Below are 16,171 nucleotides of genomic sequence, written 5' to 3'. Positions count from 1 at the left end.
GTTAGTGGATGACCAACTTTCCCCGCTGATAAGATCGATTGCTTGTAAATCACTCCCTTTGCCGCCTTTATCGTCATATTCCGATAATTGACTGGTAAAATTACCTAGAAACGCCTTTACCCTTCGGAACGGATACGTCGGCACATTTACCGATTCGCGATGATGGCCTCTTCCTCACACAGGACATCGAGTCGTCCTTCAAGATATCGCACTAACAATGTCACAAGATAATATTATAGGTGTCATGATGGACTCCCATGCTCAAAAAGTGTTTCTTCTCAATTTCACCGAAGAACCATACTCCAGCCAAAGGTTGTATGTAGTAAGTGTATGCACGCATGTGGTACACAAACGCACGCATTTGTAAAACGGGAAGTGTGTTTAAGCGGGCAACGAGCACTTTAGCGCTGACAGAAAGACAGACAGAGATAGTTTTTCCATAAAAGGGCACATGTAGTCTAGAAACCGAGCGCACGCGTTACATTGTCTTACTGGCATAATAGGGCCCTTCTTCTCCTGAAGTGTGTCATTCGCTCAATGTACTCTAACGGAATACTCAATTACTTTCCTTTCCTTCCACCAACATCCTAGTCATTGCTGCTGCGGCTTTTGTTTCTGTCTCATCCAAAGAAATTAAGTGAGAGTACAAATTCAATCGCCAAAGTAGGCTGGCATAGACGCCTCAAAAAACAACCTACTTGTGTGCCATTTCATTTTCTACCATTATCCGATGACGAACGCAAAAGTGATGAACAAACTCTTTTCCCGGACAAATCTTTCCTGATCGGACATATTCAATTCAGTCTACTTCATCGAAATTATCAAAGGAAATAGAGTGTCCAAACACTTTCATCACACCCAAGAAGGGTAAGGTCAAGATGGAAGACATTGCGACAGATGATGATTTGCTGTCCGATATGCTCTTGGACTCTCTTGAGTTTGAGCCAAAGATTTCAACGCACAAGATGAATCAAGCATATCGTTCGCCACGCTATAAAACACAGCAAATCATAGATATCGTTCGTCAAAAGATTGTGATTGATGCAGACTTGGCCGGTGCTGTTGAAACTCTATGTAGTATTGATGTCATCCGCAAGCATTTATCCACAAAATCATCCCGTCAACGATATGAATTTCAGCAGCACGCAAAACGCTACCTGGAAACGTATATGCCAGAAAGTGGTGTAGAGTTTGCTCTGACAACACGCTACAAGAGAGCATCAAGAATGACAAGTAGTTCCGCAGAAACATCCAAAGCTGGACAAGAACATGCAGAAGCAGAAGCACGAGCTCTTGCCGCAGGTCAAGCTGCTTCTCAATCTTCTGTCGCACGAGGTAAGCTGAGAGCCGAAAATGGCGAATCACTCGGCACATCAATGGCAGATTTATGCGTCGTAGCAACGAAACCTTTCAAAGCTGGTGATCTTGTGATCATGTGCAAAGGTGGTGTGAAGGATCTGACCAAGACGGAAGATGACGCTCTTCGAGAAGAAGCAGCTCTCAGCAGAGAAAGAAGGAAAGAACAACAATACGGAGGTGTACTGGGTCCGGGTAGAGATTTCTCCGTCATCCGTAGCGCTCGTAAAGGCTGTAGCCAACTTCTGCTAGGTCCAGCAAGGTTCGTCAATCATGATTGCGATCCAAATTGTGAATTTCACAGGCTTGGTCAATCGCAAATGGTGTTCCGATGCCTACGTGATGTAGGCTTGAACGAAGAAATTACAACCTATTATGGAGACAATTACTTCGAAGTGGGAAATGCAGAGTGCATGTGTCGAACTTGCGAATCGCGCGGGGAAGGTATCTTTGCCTCGCAGAAAAAGACAATTGAGCAAGGCGAAAGCGAAATATTGGCAAAGTCTGCTATGCCGAGCGTTGTCGACACCCAAGACGCACAAACCAATGTTACCACTAAAGCTGCACCCCGTCGTTCCTCTTCACGTAAAGGTAAGAGTCCTCCTCCCAAAGCTGTCAAGAAAGAACCTACAACTATGCAAATCGAGAAGAATGGTAAAGTCATTCAGAAGACATTTCCACATCATGTTTCAGATCGAGAATTCGATCCGCTATCATCTACGCACATTGGTCCAAAGTGCACTTGTCTGACGTGCGGATCAGCATTTTGGGCGCCTGAAGCTTGGTGGCTACCGGATGAGTGTCGTAGATGCGAAAGGCATTTCAAGATTTATCAAGGTGATTGGCCAGGCAGGACGCCCACTGAACCAAAATGGAGCGCAATCTACACCGAAAGGAAAAGCAAACGGGAAAAGGTCGATGCAGAAAACAAAAAGCGGAAGCTTTTGGACACTGCTTCGCCTGGTCTAAGTGGTACTTCTGATGTGGAAACGCCTGTGAAGTTGAGTCCGATGCGTGATGTCACAGAACCTGATGGACAGGTAAAAGTGAACAACACAAAAAGGCGAACATCTCAATCTAACGCGGATTCTAATGGTCGTAAGAAGAAATCGAAACTTGCTCCGGAAAGCTCCGACAATGAAGTGGAAGAAAGTATCAAATCTTTGATCCGACCAGCAAAAACGAGCAGACCAAGTGTGAAGAGGATAGCCTCAGATGAGGAAGTGCCGGTCATAAATGCCGCGAATGCCGCTGCGGATGATGAAGATGACGAGATGTCAGATCTCACTTCTGTTTCAGCAACAAATGAAGGTGCAATGAGCAGGACTGCATCGTCTGCTGCCAGTAATGAATCATCATCGGCTTCTGACGATCGGCCTTGCGGACCGAAGATGCTTGGTAAACATGCCAAGACTGAGACTCTGGCCATGTTCTGGGGCGCTCCAACAGGAGACAAGAGGGCACGTAAGCCTAGAGCAAATGGACTCGAATCTCTTTCTGATACTGTCAAAGTTGCCGGCAATGGAAGACATCGACGAACGGCAAGCGATATGTCAAATGCATCAACATGGACTGCAAATCGAGAGAATGAATTGATCAGATCGCCTCCCGATGCACCGATGCGATCGGTCTCCGACATTCATGCTAAATTCCCGAATTATTCTGAAGTTGAATCTGGTCCTTCTCTTGGACAGCATAGCCAATCTGAGACATCCATCCCCAAATTCAATTCTCAGAAGGAGATTGCGAACAACGCAATGAACACAGACGAACAGAATCTTTCCGCCAGAAGTACGCCTTCTTCATCAGCCCAAACAAGCTCTCTTGCTACGCATGGACCACAACGAACTTCTGTCAAGAATTTGGCAATGGCATGGGGTGCAGGTGTAGAAGAAGGTGGCAGAGGAAACAGAAAGCGAACGCCCAGGGATGTTGGATCACCTTTAGCCTTGATGTCTTCTTCTTCGCCCAAACATGCAAAGGATGAAAGAAGTGCAACGCCACCCTCCGTCAAAGCATCAGGTCAGCGACAAATCGCTGAGGAAGGTCGTAGGTTGTCTGAATCGAATATTAGCTCGACAATTGCGACAGCACCTTCTACAGACAGTATCAGCTCCAACCCTACTCCCAACAATGTCATGCCAAAGCAACTTCTCTCGAACGCTACAAATGACAATCAAGCCCCTTCTCCACCTTTGTCGGACAGAAGTGTGAGCCCTGCAAGATCGATTTCTGGCTCCCCGGCAGGTTCAGCAGCAGCTCGAAATGCTTCACCTCTGGCAGGCCCACCGCCGGTCACATTTAACGGTCGTCCTGGCGTAGTACCTGGTCAGCCAATTCGCAAGAATTTACGTTGGGGAAGCGGAAAGGTTTCGATGAGCAGACCGATGGTGGGATCTGCATCTTCACCTTTGGCTGGACCAGGAGCTTCTTCGTCTTTTTCGATGAATAGAGGCACACCGTTGTCGACTGTTGGATCTGCTTCTTCGCCATTAGTGAACTCGAAAGGTCCTACGGAAGGATTGCAAACACCCCCTACGATCCCATCAAATCCCTCTACTGTTCCTCAAAAGGCAGTACCAGAGCCGCAATTAGCTTCGAATATCATCAAACAAGAAGAAGAGAGAACGACCTATCAACCCGCAATACCTGAGGCTGTACCGTCGCAAGAAGCGGTCATGCGACAACCTCAAAGCGGAGAAACAACTGCGATCAAATCGATCGCAGCACCAAATGACGTGAGAATGAAGGAAGAAGGGTTGGATACGAAGCTTGCCTCAAAAGACGAGACAAACGATGGAAATGTTCAAATTGATGCTTACCAACACAATTTGCAGAATGGCCATTGAACGTATTACAATCCTTCCCGCAGTCTCACACATACGCACATATATCTCTATAACGCATCATCACACTGTATTGTATTCTGCTCGTGCATGCCACTCAAGAAAGAGTGTTTTGTTCAATTTGAAATGATTGAATCATTAGCCATTTTGGTCGTGTGAGGTTGTTTCATGTATGTACCTACATACATAGAACCATAAGGTATGGAAATAATGATTATGCATGGAGCAACGCTTTAATTAGTATAATGTTAAGAAGCGAGAAGTCACCTTTCAACTGTAGTAGTAACCCTTCCAACCCGTTGGAATTTTTCCGACCGTTTTTTCCATCCGCTTAAGAGTTCGTGCGAAGTTAATGCGAAAAAAAAAAAGATACGCGTGAAACAATTCACTGTTCTTTTGCCCCGGCTATTGAAAACAAAAACAATAAAACAAGGAAATTTTTATGCATTACACTACTGCTGGTAGTACACTTTCCCAGGCTCAAATGCCCGTTTGAAAGGCGCCTCCGCCCAACCAAAATCAAAATAATAATGCAAACGCAGCGGCGCACGGATAGGGAGCCAATAGACTAAAAAACTCGGGCAAGGCAACAGAAGAGCGGATTTCTATTTGGGCTTTGGGCACTTGTCTTGTAAACACTTTTTTTTGTTTTCTTTTTTCCTTGCTTGGTTGCTTTCGATCGGATTACACTTAGACTGACACTCTTCTGACGATCCTTCGAAGAAAAGTCGATCCGTACATCTCTTGCTTAAGATTACCGGCCAACATATTCAATCGAAATCACAACGTCAGTCTCGCTTTTCCGACAAACACCATCACCATCCTCGACACGGTGAAACAGCAATCACTTTGGTAACAGTAAAGTCAGGATAAGATCGCTCAGAGTTCATATTTTGATGACGAAATAAAACGATCAAAACTCATCAACATCCATCTTCTTTTCGAGCTTATTATCCGCCTATCTTTATCACTCGAGCTGCTTATCGTCATTGAAACAGCTGCTGTGCATCCACACACAGCCTCCGGATCTCTTTCGCCCCACATTCTGTCGAACGATCACGTTTTGCGAAGTCGTTATAACCAAATACTCGAATCTCTACGCCAATTTTACCGTCTACCAAATAAAAAAGGGATTATTGCACAGGCTTTTTAAAGATTTGGAAAAATTGTCATGATATAAAGGGAGTTCTCTTTCTACCATACTTTATCATCCTTCTACGTTCCATCCGCTTGAAGTCAACGATACTCTTTTTCAACTCAAAACGCTTTCATCCGCCTTTTTCGACTAGGTGAGACTTCACAACCAGAGAATGACAGCTCAAGCAACTGCTCCTGCAGCTTCAGGTCACAGCATGGGCGAAGAAGTCTCAACGTCTTCACCCTACAGCGTTCATGGAGGAGGACCTTCTTCTTCAACGCCTGTTTCTCACAATTTTAACATCGATTCTTTTGATTTCGGCGCCGACTTTTCCTTGCCATCAAGCTTGGATGATTTAGCAATCTTTCATAATCACAACGGTACCGTAAATGTACAGAACAATTCTTCAGCCAGTCAAGCAGGAGGTAGTCAGGCTTCTCCCGTTCAAGGCACATCTTTCGGCCATGGTCAAAAGCCGTCTATTTCTCGTTCAAAATCTCACAATGTGAATGCAGGCGGTAATCGATCATCAAACAATAGCGTTGCCGGAAGTCCAAGAAGCAATCAATATTCATCGCCTAGAATATCTATGCGTGAACAAGTTTTGCAACAAGCAGCCACCAATAGCCGTCATGAAAGCCCACATGCTTTTCCTACGATGAACCATACTGATGGCACTGATCTTACCGGTGCATCCTCTGGTATCTCTGTCAACGGTGGTGGCAGTACTGATGGCAGCAATGGTAGTCATGGCGGAGGTGGTAATGCAATGGGATATGACTCAGGCTTGTCTTTAGATCCGAATGATTTGCAAGGCCTTTTGCAATCGATCAATGCTTCCAGTCTTTCCCAACAAGAGCATCAACAACAAATTCAAGACGGTAATTTGTCCATTGGCGAATTACAAAAGCTATTGACAGAGAAAGAACAAATGGAGCGCGCTCAAAGTATTCAAACCGCTTTCCTTCGACAACAATTGGAAGCATTGCAGAGACAATCCACCAATCCTCACAACGATGGAAGTTCTCATCAACAACAATCGCAAGCCATGGCCGCGGGTGCATTGAGCGCATCTCAGTTGATGCAACAATTCCAACAATTATCATCTCAGCAACAACCGTCACCTCAAAACAGAGGGAACCAAATCTTCTCTCCGCCGTTTCCGCAATTATCTTCATCTGCTACCGGATCAATGCCTTCACATGGTGCATTCCTCAATCAAAGTAAGCCAGGACAAACGATGGGCGTGAGTGTTGCGATGAACCAATACGGTCTCATTACGCCAGCTTCCTCCAGTGCTTTCTCTCAAACTGGTCGTGGGCAAGCACCATTTGTTTCACCATTGAACATTCCTGGAAGTTCGCAAATGCAGCAAATCATGGATCCTCAACGTAGTATGGCAGATGGGAACATGATGGCTGGTTCATTCACCCCGCTTGAATCACCTGCTATCACACCTGCCAGTGTGTTTTCCAATGTTGGCAGTACAGCAACAAGCGCAGACTTGTTCTCGCCATTAACATCACCTGCTTTGCATCCTCAAATGCATTCACATGACGGAATGATTGCTATGCAATTATCTCCTTTCCATGGACCTACACAAATGAAAGGTAGAGGTAAAGGTCGTGGAATTCCAGGTGCAAGTCCCAACACGAATCCGACAAAGAGTATTCCACGAAAGAATCGAAGTACAACTGCTGAAGCACGCGCAAATCGTGCACGAGCAAGTCCTATCGTCAAGCCGACTGTTGGCTCCTCTACATCCTCTACACAAACAAGAAAGCGTGGTGAATCAGCTTCGGGTAGTATGGCAAGCCCTCTTGGTCCAAATGTTCCCGTTGTGTCAGGGAATGGAAGTCGAAATGGTTCAGCGCCAACCTCAAGACGCACTTCGCAGTCCGAATCAAATGATGGAAAGCAAACACCACAAGCATTCCCTCCTCTTTCGGCTGGTAGCAGAAGTGCAAAGCCAATGGATGCATCGCCAAGTGAGACAGCCAATTCTACCCCATCTCCTATTGAAATGCCACCTCCGAATGGCAAACCAATGACGCCAAGTAGCGTAATGGGAATTCAATCAAACCAGAAAAAGGGTGGAAAAGGAGAAGATGGTAAGGTAAATGTCAATGGAAAAGGTCGCTCAAACAAATCCAGCAATGAATCTGGAAATGGCAAGCAAGTCTCATTTGCAGATTCTGGTTCTTTGCAAAATATTTTACCTGGCGGATTATCAAACCAGGATCGTGATTCATGGGCTTCAACCATGAAGTCATCCGGAGGCGGCGGATTAGAATCACGTCGAACGTCGCACAAAGCAGCCGAGCAAAAGAGACGTGACAGTTTGAAATTCTGTTTTGATGAATTACGTGGCATGTTGCCCGCAATCACTTTGGATGATGACGTTCCCGGTGGTTCAATGTTAGGGCCTGATGGTTACATAGAAGATCAAGATGCGGAAGGATTTGGGCTGGAAGAGGTTGGAGATGCGGAAAGTGCAAGAATTGCCAATCGTGCAATCAGCAAGGTAGCCCTATTACGTCACAGTAACGAATACTTAATCCGTTTGAAACATCGAATGGGCAGACGTGATAGAGATTTGGCTTTATGCAGAAGAGAGATTATGGAATTGCGTTCGAGACTTGGTCTTCCTATTCCGCCGGAAATGCCTGCTTTGACTGCAAGTATTGCAGGAGCTGCTGCAAGTATGGGTCATAACATGAACGGTCTTCTTGGTTTAGATCAAATGGTTGATCCTTCACAAAATCCTCATCAAGCTGCCATCGTTGCTGCTTTGCAACAACACATGCAAAATCATCAAAATACTCAAATCTTTCAATCCGATCAATTGGCACCTTTTGGCCATGTGATGGGACATTCAAATTCGATGGATACGTCTTCATGAACTACTTAAAAATCAGAAATTCCCAAATTTGCGCCCATTTACCCGAGACACCCCCTTATTTCGTATCACCTCTCTGGATTTTTTCAATGGTAATATATTGTATACTGCTAAATGTTGCTTTTATTATAGATATGAAACCTTCATCTGCCCATGTTAGAAATACATCGAAATGTTTAAAACCATTAATTTTGTTGGTAGAGTTACAGCTTATTGAGGAAAAATCCAAGATGACACGAAAAGTACAAATGATGTTTGTGATTATTAAAATACATTCTTGCTCACCGTTTCGAAGGGCAATCATTGCTCCAATGTCCTTCCTCTCCGCAATTGTAACAGCTCCCTCTCGATGTTGAAGAAGATTTATTCGTTCCCCTTTTGGATGGTCTTGCTGCACTGTGACCGGAATTACCTCTCTTTTTATTCTGAGGGCATTGCGCTGACCAGTGTCCCGTTCGACCGCAATTGTAGCATGATCGACCATCAGAGCTCTCACCTGCGTTCCCACTGCCGCCTTCATCTTCATCCCATTCGAAATAATCGCACTTGGCCGATCTGTCCATATTGGGACAAGACCAGAACTTTCGACCTTTATTCGATCCTTCTTTTGTCACTGTTAGCTGTTTGGCTTCTTGACCACACAAACATCTACGTGAGCTCGAGCTCGAGTTTGCGCCTGCTCTAGAAGTGGAAGAAGAAGCGCCATAATTGTTGCTGCTCCTAATTCCCCCATTTTCAACAGGATTTTGATCGGCAAATTGAAAAAATTGACAATTTCCGGGATCATTTTGTATCTTTGCGCAAGACCAAAATAACCTTCCTTTGTTCGGCCCATCTTTGACCACTGCCTTTTGTGTTGCTTCTTGATTACATCGACAGAGAGGTTTGTTTTCGGCAAGATCATCTGATGCGGATTCGAATGTGCGCCGTGTGCCATTCGACCTTCCCTCTCGTGCGCCATTCGAACTTCCCGCTCCAGTATCATTCGACCTTCCCATCCCTGCGCCATTCGATCTTCCTACTCCTGATGGAATTGCGGATAAAGCGGAACGGGCCTGCTGCTGGGTTTCAGCAAGATTTGAGGCTTCAATCAGCAAAGCCTCGTCTAGATCATCATCATCGTCCAAATCTATCACTTCGATACGCCCGTTCGTGTGGCTGTTCTGCTGTCCAACATTCACGGCATTTATGTTGAAAGTCTCACTTCTGTGCTCTTGCTCAGGCCTAGCTTGAAGTTCCGAGGTAGAAGATGCTTCCGCTTGTGCAGCTTCGTCCAAGGGTCCTCGAAGATAATTGTTCATACAATCCTCAAGCCTATTGAAATGGTTTTCAACATCTTGAAACACCCCAAAATACTCCTCTAGACTCTCGCGCACGATTTCATCCTTCGTTCGTGTGCCTTCACAGATCAGACCCATGTTTTCCTCCGTCTCTCTCCGCAATTTTGGCTTGCATAAGCTCTTCTCCTCGCGATCAACGATCTTGTTATAACCCGAAACCAATCCCATCCCAAGCGTTGAAGGAACAAGATATTTTATTTGACCTTCAGGCATCAACATGACATACTGTCGATCGATGATTTTCTGGATGTGTTCAGCAATTGTTGCGTCTGTTCCAATTCCGTTTTTATCCATCAATGACACCAAGTCTGCTTCGGTAAGCAATTTTGGCCTTGTTGTCTCTCCTTCTTTTTTCTCAATTTTGTCCGGCGTAAAGCGCTCTCCTTGACGAAATTCCGGCAATGCCGGTCCACCCCATGTGTCAAAAGGATAAACGTCCAAGTAATTCCTCTCTAGAACAATGATACCATTTGTTGAGAATATTTCAGCAGCAATATTGAGATCGATATTGGTTTGCTTACCAACAGCATGTTTGCTGCAGCTGGCCAGAAATCTTCTCGTAACGAAATCGTAAACCCTCTTTTCATCTCCGGTTAGGTCAATAGCAGGCTTTGTAGGATGGATCGGCGGATGTGCTTTATCGTTCTTCTTTCCGTTTACCGGTTTCTCAAAACATCTTGGATCATTTACAAGATTCGAAGCAAAGGTGCCCCAATCTGGATGATGCTTCTGCTTATCGATGTAGGTATTGAAATCGAATGCAGGGTCATACTGATCCGACTCTGTACGAGGGTAAGAGAGTATTCCTCTTTGGTACAGCTTCTCGGCGATATCGAGAACCTTCTTCGGAGCCATGCGCAACAGCCTTCCGCCCGCTTTTTGAAGTTCTACGGTTGTCAAAGGAGAAGGCTTGAACTTCCGTGTGTCCTTTGTAGTAACTTTTGTCACTGTCGCTTCAGGACTGGCTATACATCTTTGAAAGATCGCAGTAACATCTTCTTCTTTGAAGAGATGATTTCTTGACCAACGGAAGTCTACTTCTACATCGTTTCGCTTCTTCATCACTGCGATATACCAAAACGGTTCCGGAACGAACTCCATTACTTTGCAATATTGCTCTACCACAAATCCCAAAGTTGGAAATTGACAAGGACCATAGCTGATCACAAGTTTATCCAGTTCGTTAAATTTGTTCTGTAGTCGTACTGTCTGGAGACGGGTAAATGCTACGCCTAAACGAAGATCCAATTCCTGTCGACAATCAACCGCAGCGACAGCATTCCAGTCCAATTCGATAGGGTTCTGCATAGCTCGATGAATTTGTTCGGCGATGATAGCACTGAATTTGGCCCTTAGAACAGGTAGTGTTCTCTTTGTGCTTCGACAGATGTTGACAATTTCCGATCCTATATGCTCTCCTTCCCTATCGCAATCGGTCCATATCATCAACAAATCGGCATTTCTCGTTTGTTGTTTGAGATTTGTGGCAATATGCTTTGCATCATCTGTAACATTGATTTCAATTGGAGCTTTGAAAAGATCAGCAGGTGGACATGAACGCCATGATTTGTAAGCTTCTCCGAAGTCGCATGACATCACATGGCCACGAACGCTTGTTACCGTGACATCAATCATGCCAGGTGGGACCGGTCTTGCATTGATTCTGACTGTATGATTGGGCGGTAATTTGTATTGAAAGTGATTATTCTTGCAGTATTTGTCCCTTCCATTTTCTCTATCCACATGACCGCCGCAAGATAGAATACCTGTGATTGAATTAGCAATCGAAGGCTTTTCTGCTACACACAATATTCTCATTTTTGCGCTTCACTTTCATGACTGTTGAATGCGGTTTTTGTACATGATGATGGTGATGATGATATTGAATCAAACAGTATCACTCAGCAAGAAGTGTTGTTCTCGTGTTAATTAAACGCGTATCGCCAATGATAAAGCCATACTTCACGTTATATAAGCACAACGTTTCTCAATATGGAACGTTTGAATAAAATACACGCTAGCCAGCCCGCTGCGTGTGTGTAAGTTTTGAAGCTGAGCATTTCTATGGAAACCAGTGCCTTGACACCCTTGGTAAAGCGATCTAATTATCGGGATGGAATCAAGGGTTGTGTGTGTGTTGGGTGTTTGCATTCACACTAAAAGACGTGATTGTGATTTTTGGAAATAGATGCAGGTCTATGCAGCATTGGAGATTGCAGTGCTGCTTGGAATGCCGAGGCTGTTAAAGTGCCTGTTATTCAATGTCATACAAAGGGATCGATGTACGTACATGTCCGTGCTACTGCTATCTGTTTGGCTTCAATTCGCCATCAAACTTGTAATCGTGACTGTGATCATCTCTCTCAAATACGACGACTTCTGACAATAGTCTATCAAGACATTCTTGACTTCATGTCCGATTTGAAGATTGTCATTACAGCTTAGTAGCTGTAGGAATGCATTGCATTGCAATCTTCTAGAATCACATCATTTAGAACATTGAAAGTACGGCCCGAAAACAAAAAGGATTGTCTTGGCGACTCACTCTATACAAACTCAGAATTACAACCAAAAGCCATGCCATGCAACGACGAAATGGAGTCCAAATTTAATCCATTAAATCCAATCATGACAAATCGAAACGGCGGAGTGGTAATCGGAGGCGGACTGAGTCCAATTCCAAATTTCACCAAATTAACCAGAAGTGCTTCTTCCAATGCGCCCGCCTCGCGTGAATCATCATTACCGAGCACAAGACCTCAAAGTATGCGTAGCATAAGTGGTAGCATTGATGCAAATACCATTGGAGCCGAAACAACGACCGCAAGTCCGTTGAATACGCCGGGAGATGGACCTTTAGATGATCCATTGTCTATTGCAGGAAAGAGAGCAATGACCGCAAGTCCTTCTGCTTTTGAAAGACCATTTCCTGCAACACAAAATGCGCATTCGTCCAATATAGATCATCCAGATTCGATTTCCTATCCAATACGCAAGAACGCTGTCGGATTGGAATCATTACCGAACCGTTCTTGGACGGGCGCGACTGTTACACTGGAAAATTCAAGGAATGGAAGTGTGAGTACGTGAGACTTGCTGACTGTAAGAGATAAATGAGAATGGCGTTTCGGACTCTTTGGATTACTGCCGAAATTGCTCAGCAGGATTGTCAAGAGCGGACAAAGGAGCAATCGCCATGGAGTTGCACTTCTTAGCGATGAAAACTTGCCTCTTGCCCCGATTTTGAACAGCAATCCATCATCAAAAGAAAAAAAAGGCCATCAACAGTCGATTAAAAGCGAGCATATATGCTGCCTTTTCTGATAATAGTATTACTGACACTTCTTTTTTCCTTTTCATCCTCCTTCAATTTACGCCAATGACGTTCATTTTCCGTATATACCGAAAACGAATATTCGCCGCCGTCGCCGTCGCCGCCGCTCAAATGAAATAATGAATCGCATTGTCCTTTCTTACCTGCGTTTGCATATTTTCACGCTCTTACGCCCAATTCCCAATGAACGATTGATTCTGTCAATCCATTTGGTCATTCAATCAAATCTGGAATGGGAATAATGCCGCTACTTTGGTTCCTTTCAATCGAATCATCTTTGTACCTTTTCTTTTCCATACCGTCATCCTTTTTGAAAATTACACGCGAACATTCTTCTGATCAAACAGACGAATCCAATGGACGAATTAACACAAAGGGCTCAGCATTTGGCAATACAAGATATATCAAATGAAAATCGTACAAGATTAAATGTACACGGAGCCGAAAGACAGCCAACATCACCCTCAATTTCCCATACAAATATCTCTGCTGAACGGATGAGCCGATCAAATTCCGGAATCGGTCCAGGCTTGAACATCGAAGGGAATGAGCATTTAAGTGAAGAACACTTGCAGCGTCAATTCAACCAACAAGGCCAACCAGGAGGAGAAGGAACACAGGCGTCTGATGCCTCTTCTTTGGCCACAATGAATGCGCCCGAACATTCTCAAGAAGCATTCTTACAATATCAACAGCAATATCATCAACCATTTCAAGGGGGTATGGGGCAAATTCAGCAAGCTGAGCAACCAGCGATGCGAATGCCCTTTCCACCGCCACAAACATATGCATTTCCACAGCCTGTTCAGCAATATCCTGCTACAGGCTATCCTGCGCATCAATTACCGCTAAATCAAGCGCCATACTCATCTCCACTATCCCAAAATTCGGGTGCAGGCATTCATCAGACAGATTCATCATCTCCTTTGGGTGCCACTCCTCCGGATCCTTATGCGCCGTATGGTATGCCAAGCGGTCCTCCGTCAATTCCTTCCGGTTCTGTACCACAAAGTCCAACATTTTTGCCACCCAATTTGGCTCCTGGTCAAATGCAGCAGATTGATCCAACATCGTACATGTACGGTTACAATACTGGCCCTCCAGGAATGATGGTAAGGCCTCCATATTCCGTTTCATCGAGTGGAACGATTGGTGGAGGGGATCAAGGTCAAACAAATGCAGGTGCAGGTGCAACAATACCTTATTTCATGGGAGTAAATGCGCTTCCTGGGGCACCAGTGATGTACAATCCAAATGCATCGCCTCCTTTGCCTTCCGGTATGCCATTCAACTCTGATCGTCATCAGCGCAAGACCTCGCATATTTCGCAAGGATCTTTTGGAGCATCAAATCCGCAACAATTTGGTGTTCAAAAACCACCAATGTGGGCCGCTTCACCCTCGTCACCCGTAGGACAAAATTTCGCACACGGTTATGCAAACGTTGGTGGCCAATCGCCAAACTGGGCGCAGAACGATCCAAGAACAGCCAATATGCATCGTAGAATGATTTCAGGCCCATATGGAACTGCGATTCCGGCTACGGTCCCGTTTATCCCAAGCTCACCTACAATGTACCGTCCAACGCCACCTTCATCTAGAGGAATGCATTCACGTACGCCATCATCAATGTCTTTTGGATCTTCGTTCAGTCGAATGCATATGCCCGAGAATAATGTACAACGATCGCCATTGCTTGAAGAATTTAGGACGCGACAAAATCGAGGACGCAAATTCGAACTGCATGACGTGCTTGGATCAGTTGTGGAGTTTAGCAGCGATCAACACGGTAGCAGATTTATACAAGAAAAGTTGACATCTGCTTCTGATGAAGATTTGCAATTGATCTTTGACGAGATCTATCCGAAAGCGAATGCTTTGATGACAGATGTTTTCGGAAATTATGTCATTCAAAAGTTGATCGAAAATGGAACGGACGAAATGCGTAGCAAATTGGTCGAAAGTATGAGAAATCAAATTCATTCTTTGTCGCTCAGCACTTATGGATGTCGAGTCGTTCAACGTGCTTTGGATTACGTTGAACCTGAAGAGAGATTGAACATTGCGGATGAATTGCGAGACCAGATCATCCCGTGCGTGCGTGATCAAAATGCAAATCATGTCATTCAAAAGATCTTGGAGCGGGTTTCGCCTACAAGTCAAATTGACTATATCCCTCAGGCATTCCGTGGAAATGTCTACAGTCTTGCTGCCCATTGCTATAGCTGCAGGGTCTTACAACGAATCTTTGAATTCTGCGATAAAGCCCAAAGTAGACCATTGCTGGAAGAATTGCTAGAGGATGCAGACCGCTTGATGCGAGACCAATACGGTAACTATGTCATACAATGGATCCTCAGCAAGGCTGGCAGAAACGAAAAGGATCGAATCATTCGATTGGCAAAAGGCAACATTTTACGTTTGTCAAAACACAAATTTGCTAGCAATGTGGTTGAATCTATCATTGCGGCAGCAAGTGAAGAAGATCGCTATCATTTCATCGAAGAGATCATGCTTGAAGTTCCCGCTTCTGAACTTCAACCTCAAATGGAAGGTGCTGGTCCGGGACGACAGACTGCTGTTCATTCTGCCGTTCCCGGCTCGGTTTCCACTATGCCTTATGGCGTGGCACCTGATCAGACTGGAATGCAAACAGAGAAGCCGATTGCTGCCGTTGTAATGATGCGTGATCAATATGGTAATTACGTCTTGCAAAGATTCCTTGAACTTGCTGAAGGTCAACAAAAGCAAAAGCTCGTCATGTTGATCAAACCTGTTCTGAATAATTTGAAAAGGTCTTCAAGTGGATACACCAAGCATCTTGTCGCAATTGAGCGTTTGCTGGATACTACAACGACTCGCAATAATGCTGCCACGATGACAAATAATCCTTCTCATTCAAATGCTGGCATGTCATCCTATCAATGATTTTGCAAAGAAATCGGCAAAGTCTGCCAGAAAGATTCTCTCTCTTTTGCTACTCAATCAAAGGCATGTCACCTACTTTGGCTTTTCTTGCTCACATGCTCCTCTTTAGCTTTTAACTCTTTTTTTTTTCTCTACTTTCTCATCAAGTTTCGGCATATCTACACACACACAACACAACACAACACAACAATAGAGTTTTTCAATTTCTCCATCAAGCATTTAACACAAATAAATTCTCTTCTTCTGAAGACCTTTCCTTTTTCTCTTTCCCTCTTTTTCACTTCTCTTCAGTCACTTTTCAGTGCGATTTGTAGCCCCATTAAGATCCCGA

At 44.6% G+C, this 16,171-nt stretch overlaps 4 protein-coding genes across 4 annotated transcripts; 3 read left to right on the top strand and 1 right to left on the bottom strand.

Moving 5' to 3' along the window:
- Positions 1–625: 625 nt before the first annotated feature.
- On the top strand, positions 626–4,359 carry FA14DRAFT_162367 (uncharacterized protein). The gene has a single exon (XM_025499564.1). The coding sequence runs from the start codon at positions 879–881 to the stop codon at positions 4,203–4,205; it is 3,327 nt and encodes a 1,108-aa protein (XP_025352416.1). The 5' UTR covers positions 626–878; the 3' UTR covers positions 4,206–4,359.
- Positions 4,360–5,379: 1,020 nt separating this feature from the next.
- On the top strand, positions 5,380–8,381 carry FA14DRAFT_85031 (uncharacterized protein). The gene has a single exon (XM_025502988.1). It carries the CDS (start codon positions 5,513–5,515, stop codon positions 8,240–8,242), a length of 2,730 nt encoding a protein of 909 aa, XP_025352415.1. The 5' UTR covers positions 5,380–5,512; the 3' UTR covers positions 8,243–8,381.
- A 151-nt stretch (positions 8,382–8,532) lies between these two features.
- On the bottom strand, positions 8,533–11,397 carry FA14DRAFT_112000 (putative DNA topoisomerase type I; the record flags this gene model as incomplete). The annotated part of the gene is made up of 2 exons (XM_025495966.1): positions 8,533–9,260; positions 9,384–11,397. Coding segments are annotated over 2 exons (2,742 nt in total), but the record flags the coding sequence as incomplete, so codon positions are not given.
- Positions 11,398–14,574: 3,177 nt separating this feature from the next.
- On the top strand, positions 14,575–15,840 carry FA14DRAFT_127481 (pumilo; the record flags this gene model as incomplete). The annotated part of the gene is made up of 2 exons (XM_025496801.1): positions 14,575–15,432; positions 15,571–15,840. The coding sequence occupies 2 exons, from the start codon at positions 14,575–14,577 to the stop codon at positions 15,838–15,840; spliced, it is 1,128 nt and encodes a 375-aa protein (XP_025352413.1).
- Between the last annotated feature and the right edge of the window lie 331 nt (positions 15,841–16,171).

The sequence above is a fragment of the Meira miltonrushii genome, assembly GCF_003144205.1.
Source record: "Meira miltonrushii strain MCA 3882 unplaced genomic scaffold FA14scaffold_5, whole genome shotgun sequence".
Classification (NCBI taxonomy): domain Eukaryota; kingdom Fungi; phylum Basidiomycota; class Exobasidiomycetes; order Exobasidiales; family Brachybasidiaceae; genus Meira; species Meira miltonrushii.
Note: the sequence above shows the minus strand (reverse complement) of the source record. Positions and strands in the feature narration are given on the sequence as shown.

Excerpts from the sequence above, each read along its gene's own strand:
- FA14DRAFT_85031 (XM_025502988.1), top strand. The coding sequence starts at position 5,513 with ATGACAGCTCAAGCAACTGCTCCTGCAGCTTCAGGTCACAGCATGGGC.
- FA14DRAFT_162367 (XM_025499564.1), top strand. The coding sequence starts at position 879 with ATGGAAGACATTGCGACAGATGATGATTTGCTGTCCGATATGCTCTTG.